The following is a 15,576-nucleotide window of genomic DNA, read 5'->3' as shown; positions in this document are numbered from 1 at the left end:
TTATGTGTAAAACTTCTTTCGATTGACACTTGTATTACTTGAATTGTCTCATCATTTCCCATTAAAACAAAATCCACATAAATCACCCACCAACCTCCAGAAAAAAACCCATTCAACAAAAAATGCAATTTCATAAAATATTCTCTGCTCTGTTATTTTTTTATAAAAGGCCTAGGAAGGAGAAACCAAAACCAGCCTTTGTGTGGAGACATGCATTTTATAATAAAACCAGCCTTTGTGTGGAGACATGTACTTTATAAACATTGTCCTCAACCGCTAAGGAGGACATTGGAAAAACTAATAAGGAATAGTTTTTTTCCCCATTGTAACTCTGGAGCAAGAGTTTTGGCAAATTTTATTAAACAGTGTCATATCCCTTTCATACCTGTACTATTTCGATTTTACGCCTACCAGACAGTATCTATTGTGTTAATAAGGCAGTTAGGAACAAGATAAGGAGACTTAAATTTGATGTGAACTCTTTGCATCGCTTCTTGTCTTTTCATTGTCACCTGCAGTCCTTGGGGAAATCAGACTCAGTCTAGTGTGGGTTCTCATAATAAAGAAGCCAGAGGGAATTAACAACAGCACTTTCTTGAATTTTTATTTCTTTCTGTGAAGAAATGTATTGAAGTCTTTCCTATAGCTTTATATGGCATGGGATTGTGTCTAATGGCAAGGAATTCAAGGTCACAGTGCCAGAATTGCAGAAATGTAGTTGCGAGGGTTGGTTCTGGGGTCTAGAAACCATAGCCATCAGTCTAATCTGGCCATGCTCATTTATTCACATACTGTGTTACTTTGCCTAAAGAATGATGTGACCCTTTGCTCTTGCTTTCATGTAGGAACTTCTATGACAGATAAGGGAATATCCTGTGGGCGATGTAAGGCCAATGTCATTTGGTACAAGATGAGACGGAGGGACACACATATGCTTCTTGAATTCATTTCATTGTCTGCCCATGCCCATCTGCCTATATTGATTATATTTATGGCCTGCAAATTATGTTACAAATATCCACATGGCCCTTGGTAGTTAAAAGTTTCCTCACTTCTATAAGCCTTTAGAATAGCCTGCAAGATAAGAGTGCTTTTCTTCGGGACAAGTAACTCTACGCTAGCAATGTGATTTATAAGAGGGCCTTGGGTCAGGCAATCTAAGCTTGTACTCTAGAGGGGCTAGACACTAAGGTCAGCCATTCAATTAATCAGCTGTATCTATGTAGCAAAGCTCCAACACACACCGTGACACCAAGGCTTGGACAAACTTTCTGGGCGGATAGATTTCCCTTCTTGGTTGGTAACCCTTCACTGAAAGATCTCCAGTGCCTCTTCTGGATCAAGCCTACTGACTAATGATCCAAGTCATTTGATCTTTTGATGTAATAAAGTACAACTGTGAGGATAACAAGCTGGCATTTTTGTGGAGTTCTAGTGTATTCCCACATGACAGTGGTTTTGAGGACTTTCCAAACCCACTAGTTAAAATCTACTTTTCTAAATCAACAACACAAATCTAGTTGTTGCATTAGGTATCAGATGGCTCCTAAAACCTAAGAACTTTACTCTATGGTCCTTTCTAGAAAGTGTTTTCTGGCCCCTAAGTTGATTGATACTTAGATGAATATTTCACCATAATTTTGTACTAAATAGAAAAAGAAGAAAATGTCTTTGTCAGTTACCACAATTTAAAATTAGTAGCTTGGCATGAAGGAAGTTAATTTTTCAGATAGATCGATTCTGGATGACTTAATGCTCCAACAGCAAGCTACAAATATTGTCTACTTTCCTGCATGATGAATTACTAAATATTTAAGGCAATTCAAAATGAGCTGCTCCTAGGGGTATCATGACAACAAGAACACACAGTGAGTGGGCTTTTGCAGAAATGATTCCATGTGTGGGATCTATGTCAATTAATTTCAGCTTGCAAGAATTAGGGGTTGACTATCGATAGATGGTTTTAAACACAGAGTTAATATTCTTTTGATAGATTATTGTACAGATCATCACTAGGTATGCTTTTACCTCCATCAAATCTTTTTTTCTGTGATATTTGAAAGAAGCCTATTTTAGTCTGATGAACCATTAGGGAACAATCAATTTCTAAGTATACTTTTTGTCCAATAAAGAAAAGAGAATATGCACTTTTCCAGAAAAGAAGCATGGGGGAAATCCATATATCTTGCTACAATATCTATTATGTAAAACTCACCTGTGGCTCTGAAATCATAGACTTAATTCATGGCTCTTTTTTCTCTACCTCTCCAAAGAAGCATAACTCAGTTACAACTTGTGATGCATCATTTCCATGAAAGTGGCTACAGCAATTGAAAGTAAATGTTATCTTCGCATTATTCCACTCCTTGTTTTTTGCTGGACACCAATGTAGCAGATATTTAATTAACAGCTAACATCTTAATCTTCTTGGAGGCTGACACTGTTGAGAAATCATGCTGGCTTTGGGCAGGGTGCCAAACCTTCTTGGTGACAGGCATGCTATTTTAATTACTCTGCAGTTGCATTACAATGACTAGCCCTAGTGTTTCTTCACTTGTAGCATATTGTATTGTGGGTGGAAAAAAGGGCAGAGCTTTAAGCTGTTGGTTTTGATTTGATTTTAAACATTCACGCACAACCATGCATGGAACCAACCAACAAAATGGCAGAAATAGATTGCTCAGAAGAAGGTACTACCATATTGGCTTCTCAGTGTGTCTTTGACTCTGCATCTTGTCATGGCCAGGCACAGAGTTTAGTGTGTCATCTTACCTTTATAGAGGTGCTGCAGTCAAAACGAAAGGATTTAGTCTGCCCATTTTCCAGGTAGACTTTCAGAACATTTGGCATAAAAAGAAGTGAATTATCTTTAACAGTTTCCTGTTAAACAATAGAAAAGAAGGTGGAAATGTAGATGAAATGAAAATTCTTTTACTGGATTTAGTAACATGTGTCTATACATTATTCTTATGATGGCATCCTTTTGGTGGTATGAATTAAGCTGTTCATTATCTGTATTCTCCTCCAGGAACAAAAACTCACCTGACTCAAACAAAAGACATGTGCTATTTTTTTTAATTCAAGATTTTCCATTGGAAAACAGAAACATAATCTCTTTGTAACCAAGTGTCATGGTTCGGAACTATAAGCCCCGACTGTTTTTTTTTTTGTTGTTTTGTTTTGTTTTGTCAGTCATGGAGCTTGAACTCAGGGCCTTGGACAATTTTTGCTCAAGGACAGTGATTTTCCACTTGAGCCACAGCTCCACTTCCAGCTTTTTTCTGTGTTTGTAATACCGAGGAATCAAACTGAGGCCTTTGTGCATGCTAGGCAAGCACTCTTCCACTAGGCCATCTCTCAGCCCTGTATCCCCAACTTTTATGAAGTAGAATAAAACAAGTAAGCAGAATGAACAACTGCAATGAAGTTGTATGACATGGCACTGCGGGAGGCTGATGAAGATCACAATGGTCAGTCACAAATATGAACAAATATCAATGTAACATCCTTTTGTGAATCTAGTTTTAATCCATTTAGGAATAGCCATGCTTCAACACCAAGGGAACAAATAAGGAATATGTTAGGATAATAGAAAAGCAGTCATTTGGATGCTTCCTTTAAGTGATATCATGAAGAATGAGAAAGATAAAAAGGCGTGGAGGCATGTTTGTGGAAGTTCTTTGAGTCCTTGGAATGAGCTGAGCTATGTACATACAGCTGGTTACAGAGCCACAGGGTTTCAGGAAAGGCAACAATTGTGAAACAATACCATATGTCCCTCGGATTGCCAATGTGGAAACTGAAGGCAAAATTCTCAGATGTTTACCAGTGTCTAAGTGGTGAATGAAATTCAACCTTCCTACTTTTCACTGTGCATTCCTATTTTGTTGTTGTTTTTTTTAAACTTTCCTTTCTTCCTTTCTACTTCCTTGGTCTTGTCACACAGCTTTCTTGGGGCCTTATTCACTGGGGAAATCTGAATCTGAATTCAGTGGAACAGTACCTCAAAACTGTGTCTGAGAAAGGCAAGGACAAATGGAGGGAAAGGGTCGCACAGGCCAAAGAATGTGCTGTGCTTCATCCATATGGCAGCGGGTTACATATACATAAGACCCCAGAGAGGCATTGATTATTTTATCCTTGGAATCCTTTTTGCTTTCAACTGGGGTAGTTGTACTATCAATTGGTGATATATGATACTACTACATCCCAAGTAATGGAACTCATTGGAGTGAGCAGAACAACATATTCACAAGACAGCAGAAAATGTCCACAGCATGACCCAATAAGAGTGTCAGGCCCATTTCCCAATAGTTTCATAACTATGTAATATTTAATCATTTTTAATCTGTCATGGGGTTTGAATAAAAAACAATGAGAGAGCTCTGATGTTAAGGCATTTTATCTTTAATTAAGTAGACTCACAAACACGCTTAAGGCCATGATGTTCTGCCTTACCAGCAACCCAGTGTAAAGAGTCAAAGCTGATCTGAAACCATGAGGTAAAACCAAATTTTCCCCCTTAAATGGTTAATATTAGTTTTCTTTTTATTACCGCAAGGAGAAAACTAACATATATATACCAACTCCCGCAGTTACAGGTTAGTAACTTGTCCAAGTGTATAGTTTCCAGTCTAGATTCAGGATGAACCTCAGGGAAGAGCTCGTGACTAAACATAGAGCTCACAGAAGAGATTATGATCCTTGTGAATTTACTAAAACAATACAAGAGCAATAGCAGACCTCAACAACAAAATTTGGCATTTTCAGATTCCCAAAAATATTAGCTCCCAGTGTAAGAGTTTTCCCCAAACTAAAACATTCTACTGTTTTCTTTGGAAAAAGCTGAAAATGAAACATTGTCTTTATGACTGCATTATCCACTCTGAAGATCAACTAACTGCAGTACAGCTATACTTTCTATGAAGATGTTTTGATAAGTTCAGAGATGATAAGTTTTTAGGTAAGGAAAACTCAAGGGAAACAATACTTTTCTCAAAATATATAAAGGGCTATCATACAGAAGCATGCTTAGTTGAAAAGAAAAAGCTACAAGCTTCAAAAGCATATTTTATGTAAGCTGAATGAGGCAATGTCAGTATGCCAAGATCAAATGGTCTCCTTTGCAAAGCAGTGAGGTCTCTAATGCTGAAAGTGGTTTTGGAAAAAAAATGACTATCATGTTCTGCCTGTGTTAGAGGAGATTGAGGCACAACTTGAGGATGGGTCCCATTCCTTATGATCCTGACATCTGATACACTTGTGAGAACCAACCAGCACATCCAGGCTGAATATTCTGGAAAGACTACTGTCTTTGCTTGAGGACAAAGCCTCTGCTTCCATGATTGAATGATAAGGCAAGGTGACTGTAAACTCACCGACACTTGGCCGTTGATGATGACTTCCTCAGAGAAGCGCACTTTGACAGGATTCGACTTTAATCTCGCCTTTTTTGCAGCACTAATAAATGCTGACTTGGGAGACTAGAAGAAAAAGAAGACATTTTTTTTTTACAATTTGTAGCACAATGAAAATCTTGAAAGTGTTTTTTTAAAATTTATTTTATTTTCAGGGTGATGTACACAGGGGTTACAGTTACATTTGTAACTTACTTCTTGCACATTGTTATACCTTCCCATGTTTTTCTCCCACTTTCTCTCCCCCACTTCCTCATAAGTTGTAAACTTCATTTCCAAAAAAAAATTGTCTTGTAAATATTGTTATTACATTGGTTCACCCCTCCCCCTTTGTCTCATCATTTTTTTCCCTTCCCAAATTCAAATAAACAAATAAATACATATATAATACATCACATACCAAAGTTAGATACAATAACAACAGGGGCTAAGCCATAAAGGGGGGAAAATAAAAGATGAAAGAAATAACTTCACACAGTACCTTGAAAGCAACAACCACAAAGATAAACCTCTTGTTTCTCTATCCTGGAGTTTCAATTAGCATCTTCTTATATGGCCATATGCACATAGCTTTTGAGCTATTGTGATCCTCTTCTAGGAAAATCCTAGATGTATACTAATTATTACAAATGAGGAAAATTATGGAGCCTATGTTTCTGTGGGTATGGTTTACTTCATTTAATATTTTTTCTAAGTCCATATCCTTATGAATGGGGAAATGTCATTACACAGTGGTTTTTAAAAATTATTATATCAAACTACTTTTTCCTCTTGTGTGTGTGTGTGTGTGTGTGTGTGTGTGCACGCGCGCGCGCACGCACACGCGTGCGCACGTGTGCTGGGGCTTAAACTCTGGGCCTGGGTGCTGTTCCTGAGCTCTTCAGCTCAAGGCTGCTGCCCTACCCCTGGAGCCACAGTGCCCCTTCCTGTTTTCTAGTGGTTAATTGGAGATAAGAGTCTCACTAGTGCCCGGCTGGCTTTGAACATCTATCCTCAAATCTCAGCCTCTTGAGTAGCTAGGATTACAGGTGTGAGCCACTGTGACTGGCTTATTTTTCCTCTTTGTAAAATTATTATTCCCAAATAGTTTTACTAATGGGCCTCAATTTAACATGCCTTTTTATTGTATTTTATTGTTGGGATAATGTATAGAGGGGTTACAGTTACATTTGTTAGGTAATAGTTACATTACTTCTCGAAACTTGATACCCCTTCTCATGTTTTTGTCTCCCTTTTCCTCTCCTCACTTCCTCCCCATCATCTTGTTTTCCCCTTCCTTCACTATTTCAAATAAACAAATTAGAATATATACAGTATACCAGGTAACAAAGTCAGATACAGTAAACAAATGCAATTAAACATAAGTGGAAAAAAAGAAAAAAAGAAATAACTTCACATAGTTCATTAAGAACAACAATCATAAAGATAAACCTCTTGTTTCCATGTATTAGAGTCCATTTCAAGTGGTCTCATCCTGTATGACAATATTTACATAGCTTTTGAGGTATTGTGATCCTTTGCTAGGAGAATCCAGCCCTTCGGACCAATGGAATAGAACTGAAGACCAAGAAATCAACCCACAAACCTATGGCTACCTAACCTTCTATAAGGGTGCCAAAACAACATGGAAGAAAGACAGCCTCTTGAACAAACGGTGCTGGAAGTATTTGTTAAGCACTTGTAGAAAACTAAAGCTGGATCCTTATATATCATCCTGCACCAGAATTAATTCCAAATGGTTCAAAGGCCTTGAGGTAAAAGCAGATACCCTCAAAACTTTACAGGAAGGAATAGGAAATACACTAGGATTCCTTGCCTTGTCAAATCTTTCTTAATAAAGGTCCAGAAACACAACAAATTAAAGAAAGTTTGGACAAATAGGACTGCATTAAACTGCAGAGCTTCTGTATGGAATAGGCCATAGCTAGTAAGTTAAACAGAAAGCCCACAGAGTGGGAGAGGATCTTCACTAGCCATACAACAGACAAGGGTCTTATATACAAAATATACTGTGATTGTTAAGTAATGCACCTTCTATTTGGCGAATATAATGTAACCCTTCTATTAATTTCAGTAAAAAAGAAACAAAAAAAGAAACAAGAAATAAATCAATAGCTCAAAAAATTGAATATCTCTAGAACAAATCTTCAAAGAAACAACTATTCGATTAAAAGGTGGGCTTAGAGACTTCTCTGAAGAGGAAATAAGAATGTCCTATAAACACATGAAGAAATGCTCAACATCTCTGTCCATAAAAGAAATGCCAACAAGATTCCACCTCACTCCAGTTAGAATATCCAGGATCAAGAAATCTAATAACAACTGATGCTGGCAGGGATGTGGCTGGGCGGGATCACTACTACACTGTTGATGGGAGTGTAATCTCATTCAACCACTCTGGAAAGCAGTATGGCAATTCCTCAACAAACTAAACATAGAGCTCCCCTATGACCCAGCAATTCTACTCTTTGGCATTTACCCAAATGTCCAGAAACAAGGTCAATCTAAAGCTACTAGCACAATGAAGTTCATTAGAGCATTATTTACCATAGCTAAGGCATAGAACCAACCCAGATTCCCCTCAATAGATGATTGGATCAAGAAGATGTGGTATTTATACACAATGAAATTCTATGCTGCCATCAGAAAGAATGATATTGCGCCATTTGTAAGGAAATGGAAAGACTTGGAAAAATCATATTAAGTGAAATAGGCCAGACTCAAAGAACATAGGCTCCATGGCTTCCCTCATTTGCAGCAGTGTTTTCATTCATTTTACCATTAAAGAAATGTAAAAGTTTTACTGAAAGGTAGAAGAGTTGGTACATGTCCAATTCACGTCTACTGTGGCCATCATAGGGATCATTTAAAATGATAGCTGTATATAAACTCTTTCTAATAGAGCCGTGAGCTGTGAGAAGTTGAGGGGGTGGTCACATCTAGTGTAGGGTTATAATGATTTGATCATTAATGATCATTTAATGAGGAGAAGAGCTTCTGGTACTTCTGAAATGACTAATTTTCTATTCGTTCTCTGTCTGTCTCTGTCTCATTCTTTTTCTCTCTCTCTTGAGCTATATGAATCTTCAACCTGTGATTGCTGATCTTATTGAGCAGGGCAGAGAAGAGACCTTGGCTTACAATTCACAGATGTCTTCACATTATCTCTCATCTTATAGATTTTTTGGACATCAAGATCTGTCTACTATGTCTAGGGGAAATAGGGGCTGAGTGGTAGGCAGAGTTCTTCCTCAGAATTTAGAGATGCAATGGAACAACCTGCCTAGAAGGGTGTTGGGATTTTGGATTCAGCGAGGTCTCTTTTTTTGCTGCATGGCCTTGGCAAGGTCACTTTGTGAAATATCTCTGTGTAATTACAATGAAGCCCAAGAGAAAGGGAACTTGTATCTAGTAATATCTGTTATGCTGCCACAATCATTTGCATGTCTGTAAAGAGAGCTGCATTCTTGTTGAAACGAATATAGATATATTTAGTTCAAATCACATGATTATTAGTTCATGAACTAAAATGGTCAAATCCTGAGAATTGCCTAGGGTTCACACTTAATTGTGTGTGTGTTTGTGTGTGTGTGTGTGCGCGCGTGTGTGTGCACGTGCACATGCACGTGCACATGCACGTGTGCTATATTGCTAAGACACTGAAGCTATTGCAAAATAAATTGTAGTAACTGACTCTTAAATCAACAGTGGTTTAACTTTCTGTGTGTTATATCAACCTCAATGTGCAAAAGCCAATTAGGGTGATTCATAATATTATATTTGAAGTTAAATAAATAAAAAGGCAATTCTCAATTTTGCAATAAATAAAAAAAGGGTATGATGGAATAGATAAAGAAAATGTGGTATATCCATTTAAAAGAATGTTGTTCAACCATAAAAAGTAATGAAGCGGGCCAGGAGTTTGGCCTAGTGGTAGAGTGCTTGCCTAGCATGCATGAAGACCCAGGTTCGATTCCTTGGTACCACATACATAGAAAAAAAGCTGGAAGTGGTGCTGAGGCTCAAGTGGTAGAGCTCTAGCCTTGAGAAAGTCCAAGGAAAGTGCTCAGGCCCTGAGCTCAAGCCCAGGACTGGCAAAAAAAGTAATGAAGCAAGCAGGGTTCCAGGGGCTCATGCCTGTAATCCTTGTTACTCAGGGATATGAGCTCTAAGGACTAAGGTTTGAAGATAGCTGGGGCAGAAAAGTGCTTGTGACTCAACTTCCAATTAGTCACCAAAATATCAGACTTGAAGCACGGTTCAAGTGATTGAGCACCAGATGTGAGCAAGAAATCCAAGCAAGAATGGTAAGGCTTGAATTCAGGCCTAAATACAAAAGATAAAAATATAAGAAGGCACTGATGCACATTGTAAAAATGCAACTGCATGAATGAAGTGACATAAATTATTATATTATTGTAAGATTCTATTTATTTGAAATAGAAAGATTAGCAATTTCTAGGAGCAGAAAAAATGGGGAGTTACTGCTTAATACAATTTTCTTTTGGTAACTACAAATGATGACAATTGGACAAAGTTATGAATGCACTTAATGACATTGAATTGTGGACTTTAAAATGGAAAACTTAAAAACTACATAATGTGTATATCACTGTAAAAACACAGTTAAATATGATAAATTATGTATATACTCTTGGGTAGTGTTTTGGACTTAATACTTGGAGAATACTGTTATTTCTTTTATTTTTTCACTATGGCTCTGTCCTCTTTAACCTCTTTCCATAGAATTTTACTATATTGTCTATGCTGGCCTGAAATTCACAGTCCTCCTACTTCAATCATGCCAGTTCCAGGAGTAGAGGCATGTGCTACCACATCTGCCTGAGAATTGTGTTATTTCTGAAATTTCCTTGCACATCTATCCTAACCATTGCTATAAGCAGAATCCTAGAAGGTAGGACAGGTAGTAATTGGCCTTTAAGGGCTTCAATTCACTCATTTGTACAAGATATTTTAAGAGAAAGGCTGTCCTTTTACAAAAAATCATTCCCAAAAAATCTGAATGGCTGCTCCTCAAAAAGGATCCCAAATGTTCAATATGCTCAATGCAAATTTTGGAGGTCCGATTGCAGCACTGAAGTGGTGTGACAGTGCTGTTCTCATCCGTTTCTGTGTAATTATAGGCCAAGTTTAGTGATGATTAATGGGCAAATCATGCAGTGGTAAGTTCATTTGCTTTTGATATGCCATTTTTAGCTGAAGGGAAAACATTATTCTCCCTTAATGATTTTAAGCAGACAGTATTTACATTGGCACAATGAGTTTAGCACAAGTGAAGTGATAGTAATAAAGCTCCCCAGAAAAGACACTGTTAATTAGATGAAATGTATCAGTGTAGTAACCCCCTCCATCTTCAGAATTGCTAGGGAATGAGATATTCCAATTGCATTCGAGTGGCAAACATACTAAACTTTTACTCCTTTATGCGTCCTAGTTTTTCAATTTAATACTTTCCCATGTTATTTTTGCAAGAATGTTCTCTATAAGCCTTTCCCTTCATAAAAAGTATACTTCACATAATTTACATTTGGGATGGCTATCATTTGATATAATCTTAGAATGCAGTTATGTTCCAAGGAGTCATGGAAATGCATAGGGTGATTTGTCCATAGTATGATTTGAATATGAATCTCCAGCATAGGCTTATGTGTGGAATACTTGGGCCCCGAGGGCTATTTTGGGAGATTATGAAAATTTGGGGAGTAGTTCTAGCTAGAGAAAGTGGGTCACTGAGGATGTGCCTCTGAAGGATTTACATAGGCCTCAGTACCTGCCTCTCTTTTTCTGTCCACTATAAGGTGAACAGATTCCTCCTCCATATTGTCTAGCTGTCATGATATTCTGCTCCATAATGTACTCAGACGGAAAACCCCCAAGGATTGTGGATTGAAAATCATGACCCCCAAACAAAACTTGCCTCTTAAAAGTTGTTCTCTCAAGTATTCTGGTCCCAGTTATGCAAAAACTGGCAAAGATAGGCTGTAAAATACATGATTCTATAAAGCAGAACTTTCAATGTTAGCAATAGAGATCTCTTCTTTCTGAAGCTATGATCTATCCATTACCAGTTAGCTTCATTACCAGATTTATTTATCATGGTCTCCTGCGAAATAGAAATGTAGGACTACTAAACAAGTTAGTTGATAAACAAGGTTGCTAAATAAATTTTACTGTAGCTATAATTTGAAGTCAGAAAACTTGGGATAAAAGTTTGAGTTTACTGGTATATTTTTGTTTATTATTGGTAATTGTTTCATGTGATTAATATTCATTTTACAAATCACTTTTGACCAGGCATGGGGGGATCACACCTGTAATCTTAGCTACTCAGGAGGCTGAGATCTGAGGATCATGGTTTGAAGCCAGCCATAGCTGGAAAGTCTGTGGGACTCTTATTTCCAATAAACTACTCAGAAAAAGCTGGAAGTGGCACTGTGGCTCAAGTGATAGTGGGCTAACCTTCAGCAAAAGAAGCTAAAGGACATATCCCAGGTCTAGCGATCAAGCTACAGGATGAGCAAAAAAATCACTTTCAACAATAAAAAATATAGTCTGAAGGCTATTTTTTTTTCTGTCAAGGGACTTGAATTCTGGGCATGGGCACTGGCCTTGTTTCACAGTGCCACTTTCAGTTTTCTGGTGATTAATTGGAGAGATGAGTCGTATGGAATAGCTTTGAGCCATGATCCTCAGATCTCAGCCTCCTGAGTAGCTTAGTGTTATAGGTATGAGCAACCACATCCAGCTTCTGAAGGCTATTTAATGAGAATAAACAAAGCAGTAGCTTACTCCACTGTGTGTAATCAGTTGTGGGTGGACAGCATGAACTAGTCATAACATTATTTAGTCATACAGCTTTTAAAATCTTTTTGTTCAATTATTTATTTGGTTTTATCCACAAAGCAAATGCAGAAAATACAGCCTATAGAAATGCTCAGTATTTTTTCTGTAATAGCCTCAAAAAAACCCCCTAGGAATTAACTTAACCAAAGAAGTGCTGAAACTCTATGATGAAAATTGTAAAAACCTTCAAAAGGAAATTAAAGATTGTTGGGAGCCAGAGTGGAATCAAACTGTACCTTGACTTGCATCAGACGATGGCTTTATTGTCTTATTGCTTTCTGGCCCTATTCTATGTAAATGACCTGAGAATTACCATATGAATGTAACACCTGGAGGTTCCCTGGGTCTGGAGGAGGGAAGAAGGGGGAGTGGAAAATAAACGCAGCAGTCTCGGGAGTCTTTACCTGGACTGCGGACATCCCGGACCCGGTGTGTCTGTCTCTCTTCTATTTCTTTCTAGTCCTTGCCCCCGATTTCAGGAACCCCAATCTGCGAACCCTGGTTTGCTGCCGGTTGGCCCCGGCATCTGGCGCCCGAACAGGGACCCTGAAAATCTGGGACGAAGGTGAAGGACCCCTCCCTGTGGTGAGTAATACATCGTAGGACTATTAAGAGAGTGTATAGTCAGGAGTAAAAATTATGGGTCAAGTTAATAGCCATAGGTCATATGTACCGATCTTAACAGGCCTACTTGAAGCCCATGTAACGTGGGTGGAAAAAGGGGTGCTTCGGAGCTTCCTACAATTTGTCGAGGAGGCATGCCCAAGGTTTATAGAGGAGGAATTCCAAAAAACCTGGCAGCGGATGGGAAAAAGAATTCAAGAATATTATAATGTATATGGCCCCGAAAAGACCCCAGTAGAGGCTATTGATGTATGGAATATAGTAAGTGAATGCATAGATCCTCTACATGAAAATGCTGAACTTAATCTTGAATTAAGGGAACTTTATGAGTTAAAGGACCCTTCTGAAAAACCTGAGGCTGAGCCATATGCCGCAGCCCAAGAGAGTCTAAGTGAGATCTTGAAAAGGGAACAACAACCAGTAGATATTGAGTATCAGATTTCAGGTTTGAATATCAAGGAGGAAAGTTATGATGAGTCAATGGAGGGCCGGGTGGCTACGATAGAGAAGAAGTTAGAAGAAATGCTACATTTTCTATTGAAAATGGGGATGGAGCAGAAAGCCCCCCCAGAAGTAGGAAAGAAATAGAAGAGAGACAGACACACCAGGTCCGGGATGTCCGCAGTCCAGGTAAAGACTCCCAAGACTGCTGTGTTTATTTTCCACTCCCGCTTCTTCCCTCCTCCAGACCCAGGGAACCTCCAGGTGTTACATTCATATGGTAATTCTCAGGTCATTTACATAGAATAGGGCCAGAAAGCAATAAGACAATAAAGCCATCGTCTGATGCAAGTCAAGGTACAGTTTGATTCCACTCTGGCTCCCAACAAAAGATGAACTAAAGAAGTAGAAAAACCTCCCATGCTCCTAGATTGGGAGATTTAACATTGTGAAAATGGCAATCTTGCCAAAGGCTCTCTCCAAATTCAATATATTACCATCAGTCTTTAATGAAATAGAGGATGCAATCCAAAAATTCATATGGCATAATAAAAGACTCAAAATAGACCAAACAATCCTTAGCAGAAAGAACAGCTCTGGAGGAATAACAATACCAAACTTCAAACTCTATCACAAAGTATAGTAATAAACAGAGCTTGGCCTGATGACCAATGGAATAGAACCAACAACCCAGAAATGAACCCTCAGATCTATGGATACATAATCTTTGATAAGGGAGCCAAAAAAATAGAATGGAAGACAGACATCGTCTTCAACAAATGGTGCTGGCAGGATTGGTTAAATACCTGTCAAAAACTAAAGTTAAATTCTTATATATCACCCTGTACCAGAATCAACTCCAAATGAATCAGTCCTCGAGGTACAAATACATGCCTTGAAGATATTACAGGAAGGAATAGGAGAAACACCAGGGCTCCTTCGTATAGGTAGAACCTTTCTTAATATAGTTTTAACCCACAGTTTTGTCTTTGCTACTCCAATGTTGTACAATGTAACTAGGATGTCATCTCAGCTACCTGGGAAGCATATATAGGAGGATCTAGGTCTGGACCCTCCAGCGCATAATATAATATGAGATTCGATTTAGAAAACAAGAGAGACCTAGCTGCACTGGACTTGTAAACTGGATTGTTAAAATGAAATCCATTTGTGAAACTACTTAAAGTAATGATTTTAAAATGATTTAGAAAATAAACTGATTTTTAACGTATTAGAGAATTGCACTAAAATGTATTATATATGTATTATTATTATAGTTGTTGTAAAGGTGATGTACAGAGAAGTTACAGTTACATGAATCATGTAATAAATTAAGTTTTGAAAAAAAGAGAAAATAATCTGAAACTAAAAGGGATAGTTCAAGTTGGAAAGTGCTTGTTCAACAACCACAAGGCCTTGAGTTCAAAACCCAGTATGATATGAATCATTCAGAAAACTAATGATTAGCAAGCATAGTTGTTGACCACAGGTATTTTATATCCTGTAATTATGAATAATTACCATTTAGAACAATCATATACTGCTGTAACTTAAGCTAAGTAGATACCCAATCAACCCTTGTAACACTTTCAAAATTTGCTGCTGCTAAGATGGCCACAATAAATTATGACATGTTCCTCTTAGAGTTTCTTAGATGTCACTAGAATATAATTTTTTAAAGTTTGTCGATAAATTTCCTTTTCCTTCCTTCCTTCCTTCCTTCCTTCCTTCCTTCCTTCCTTCCTTCCTTTCTCCCTCCCTCCCTCCCCCCTTCCCAACCTCCCTCCCTCCCTTTTTTCTTTCTTTCATGTGTATTTGTTGATACTGGGGCTTGAACTCAGGGCCATTCACTCTCACTCAGCTTTTGCTCACTTCTGGTAATCTACCATTTGAGCCTATCTCTCCTCAGATCTCATCTTCCTGAGTAGCTAGCTAGCAATGACATTAATTTCTAAACTTGATATAAAATGTTTTAAACTTGCAGCCACACCTTCACTTCTGGATTTTTTGTTAATTTCAATAGGAATCTCTCTAATTTGTCTGCATAGAATGACTTTAAACTGTGATCCTTGGATCTTGGCTTGAGTGGATAGAATTATAGGCATGAGCAACTACTCCCTGACACAAGTAAGATATATTTACCATAAATGTAAGTTATTATTTTTATCTGCTGTTAGTCATCATTGTGGTTTTAATGGATTGGGAACTGGGGCTAGAAGCCAGAGACAAT

At 38.0% G+C, this 15,576-nt stretch overlaps 1 protein-coding gene across 1 annotated transcript in view; it reads right to left on the bottom strand.

Moving 5' to 3' along the window:
• Frmpd4 (FERM and PDZ domain containing 4) overlaps window positions 1–15,576 on the bottom strand; it is a 342,429-nt gene that overhangs the window by 31,928 nt on the left and 294,925 nt on the right. Inside the window, exons 6-7 of the mRNA XM_090325736.1 lie at window positions 5,379–5,483; window positions 2,773–2,880 (exon numbers count right to left, since the gene is read on the bottom strand). Of these exons, the coding sequence (XP_090181862.1) occupies window positions 2,773–2,880; window positions 5,379–5,483 (213 nt within the window). The remainder of the gene's footprint in view (window positions 1–2,772; window positions 2,881–5,378; window positions 5,484–15,576) is intronic.

Source organism: Megascapheus bottae, chromosome X (genome assembly GCF_031878675.1).
Source record: "Megascapheus bottae isolate mThoBot1 chromosome X, mThoBot2.hap1, whole genome shotgun sequence".
Taxonomy (NCBI): Eukaryota; Metazoa; Chordata; class Mammalia; order Rodentia; family Geomyidae; genus Megascapheus; species Megascapheus bottae.
The sequence above is the reverse complement of the archived record's forward strand: the minus strand, read 5'-3'. Positions and strand labels throughout refer to the sequence as shown.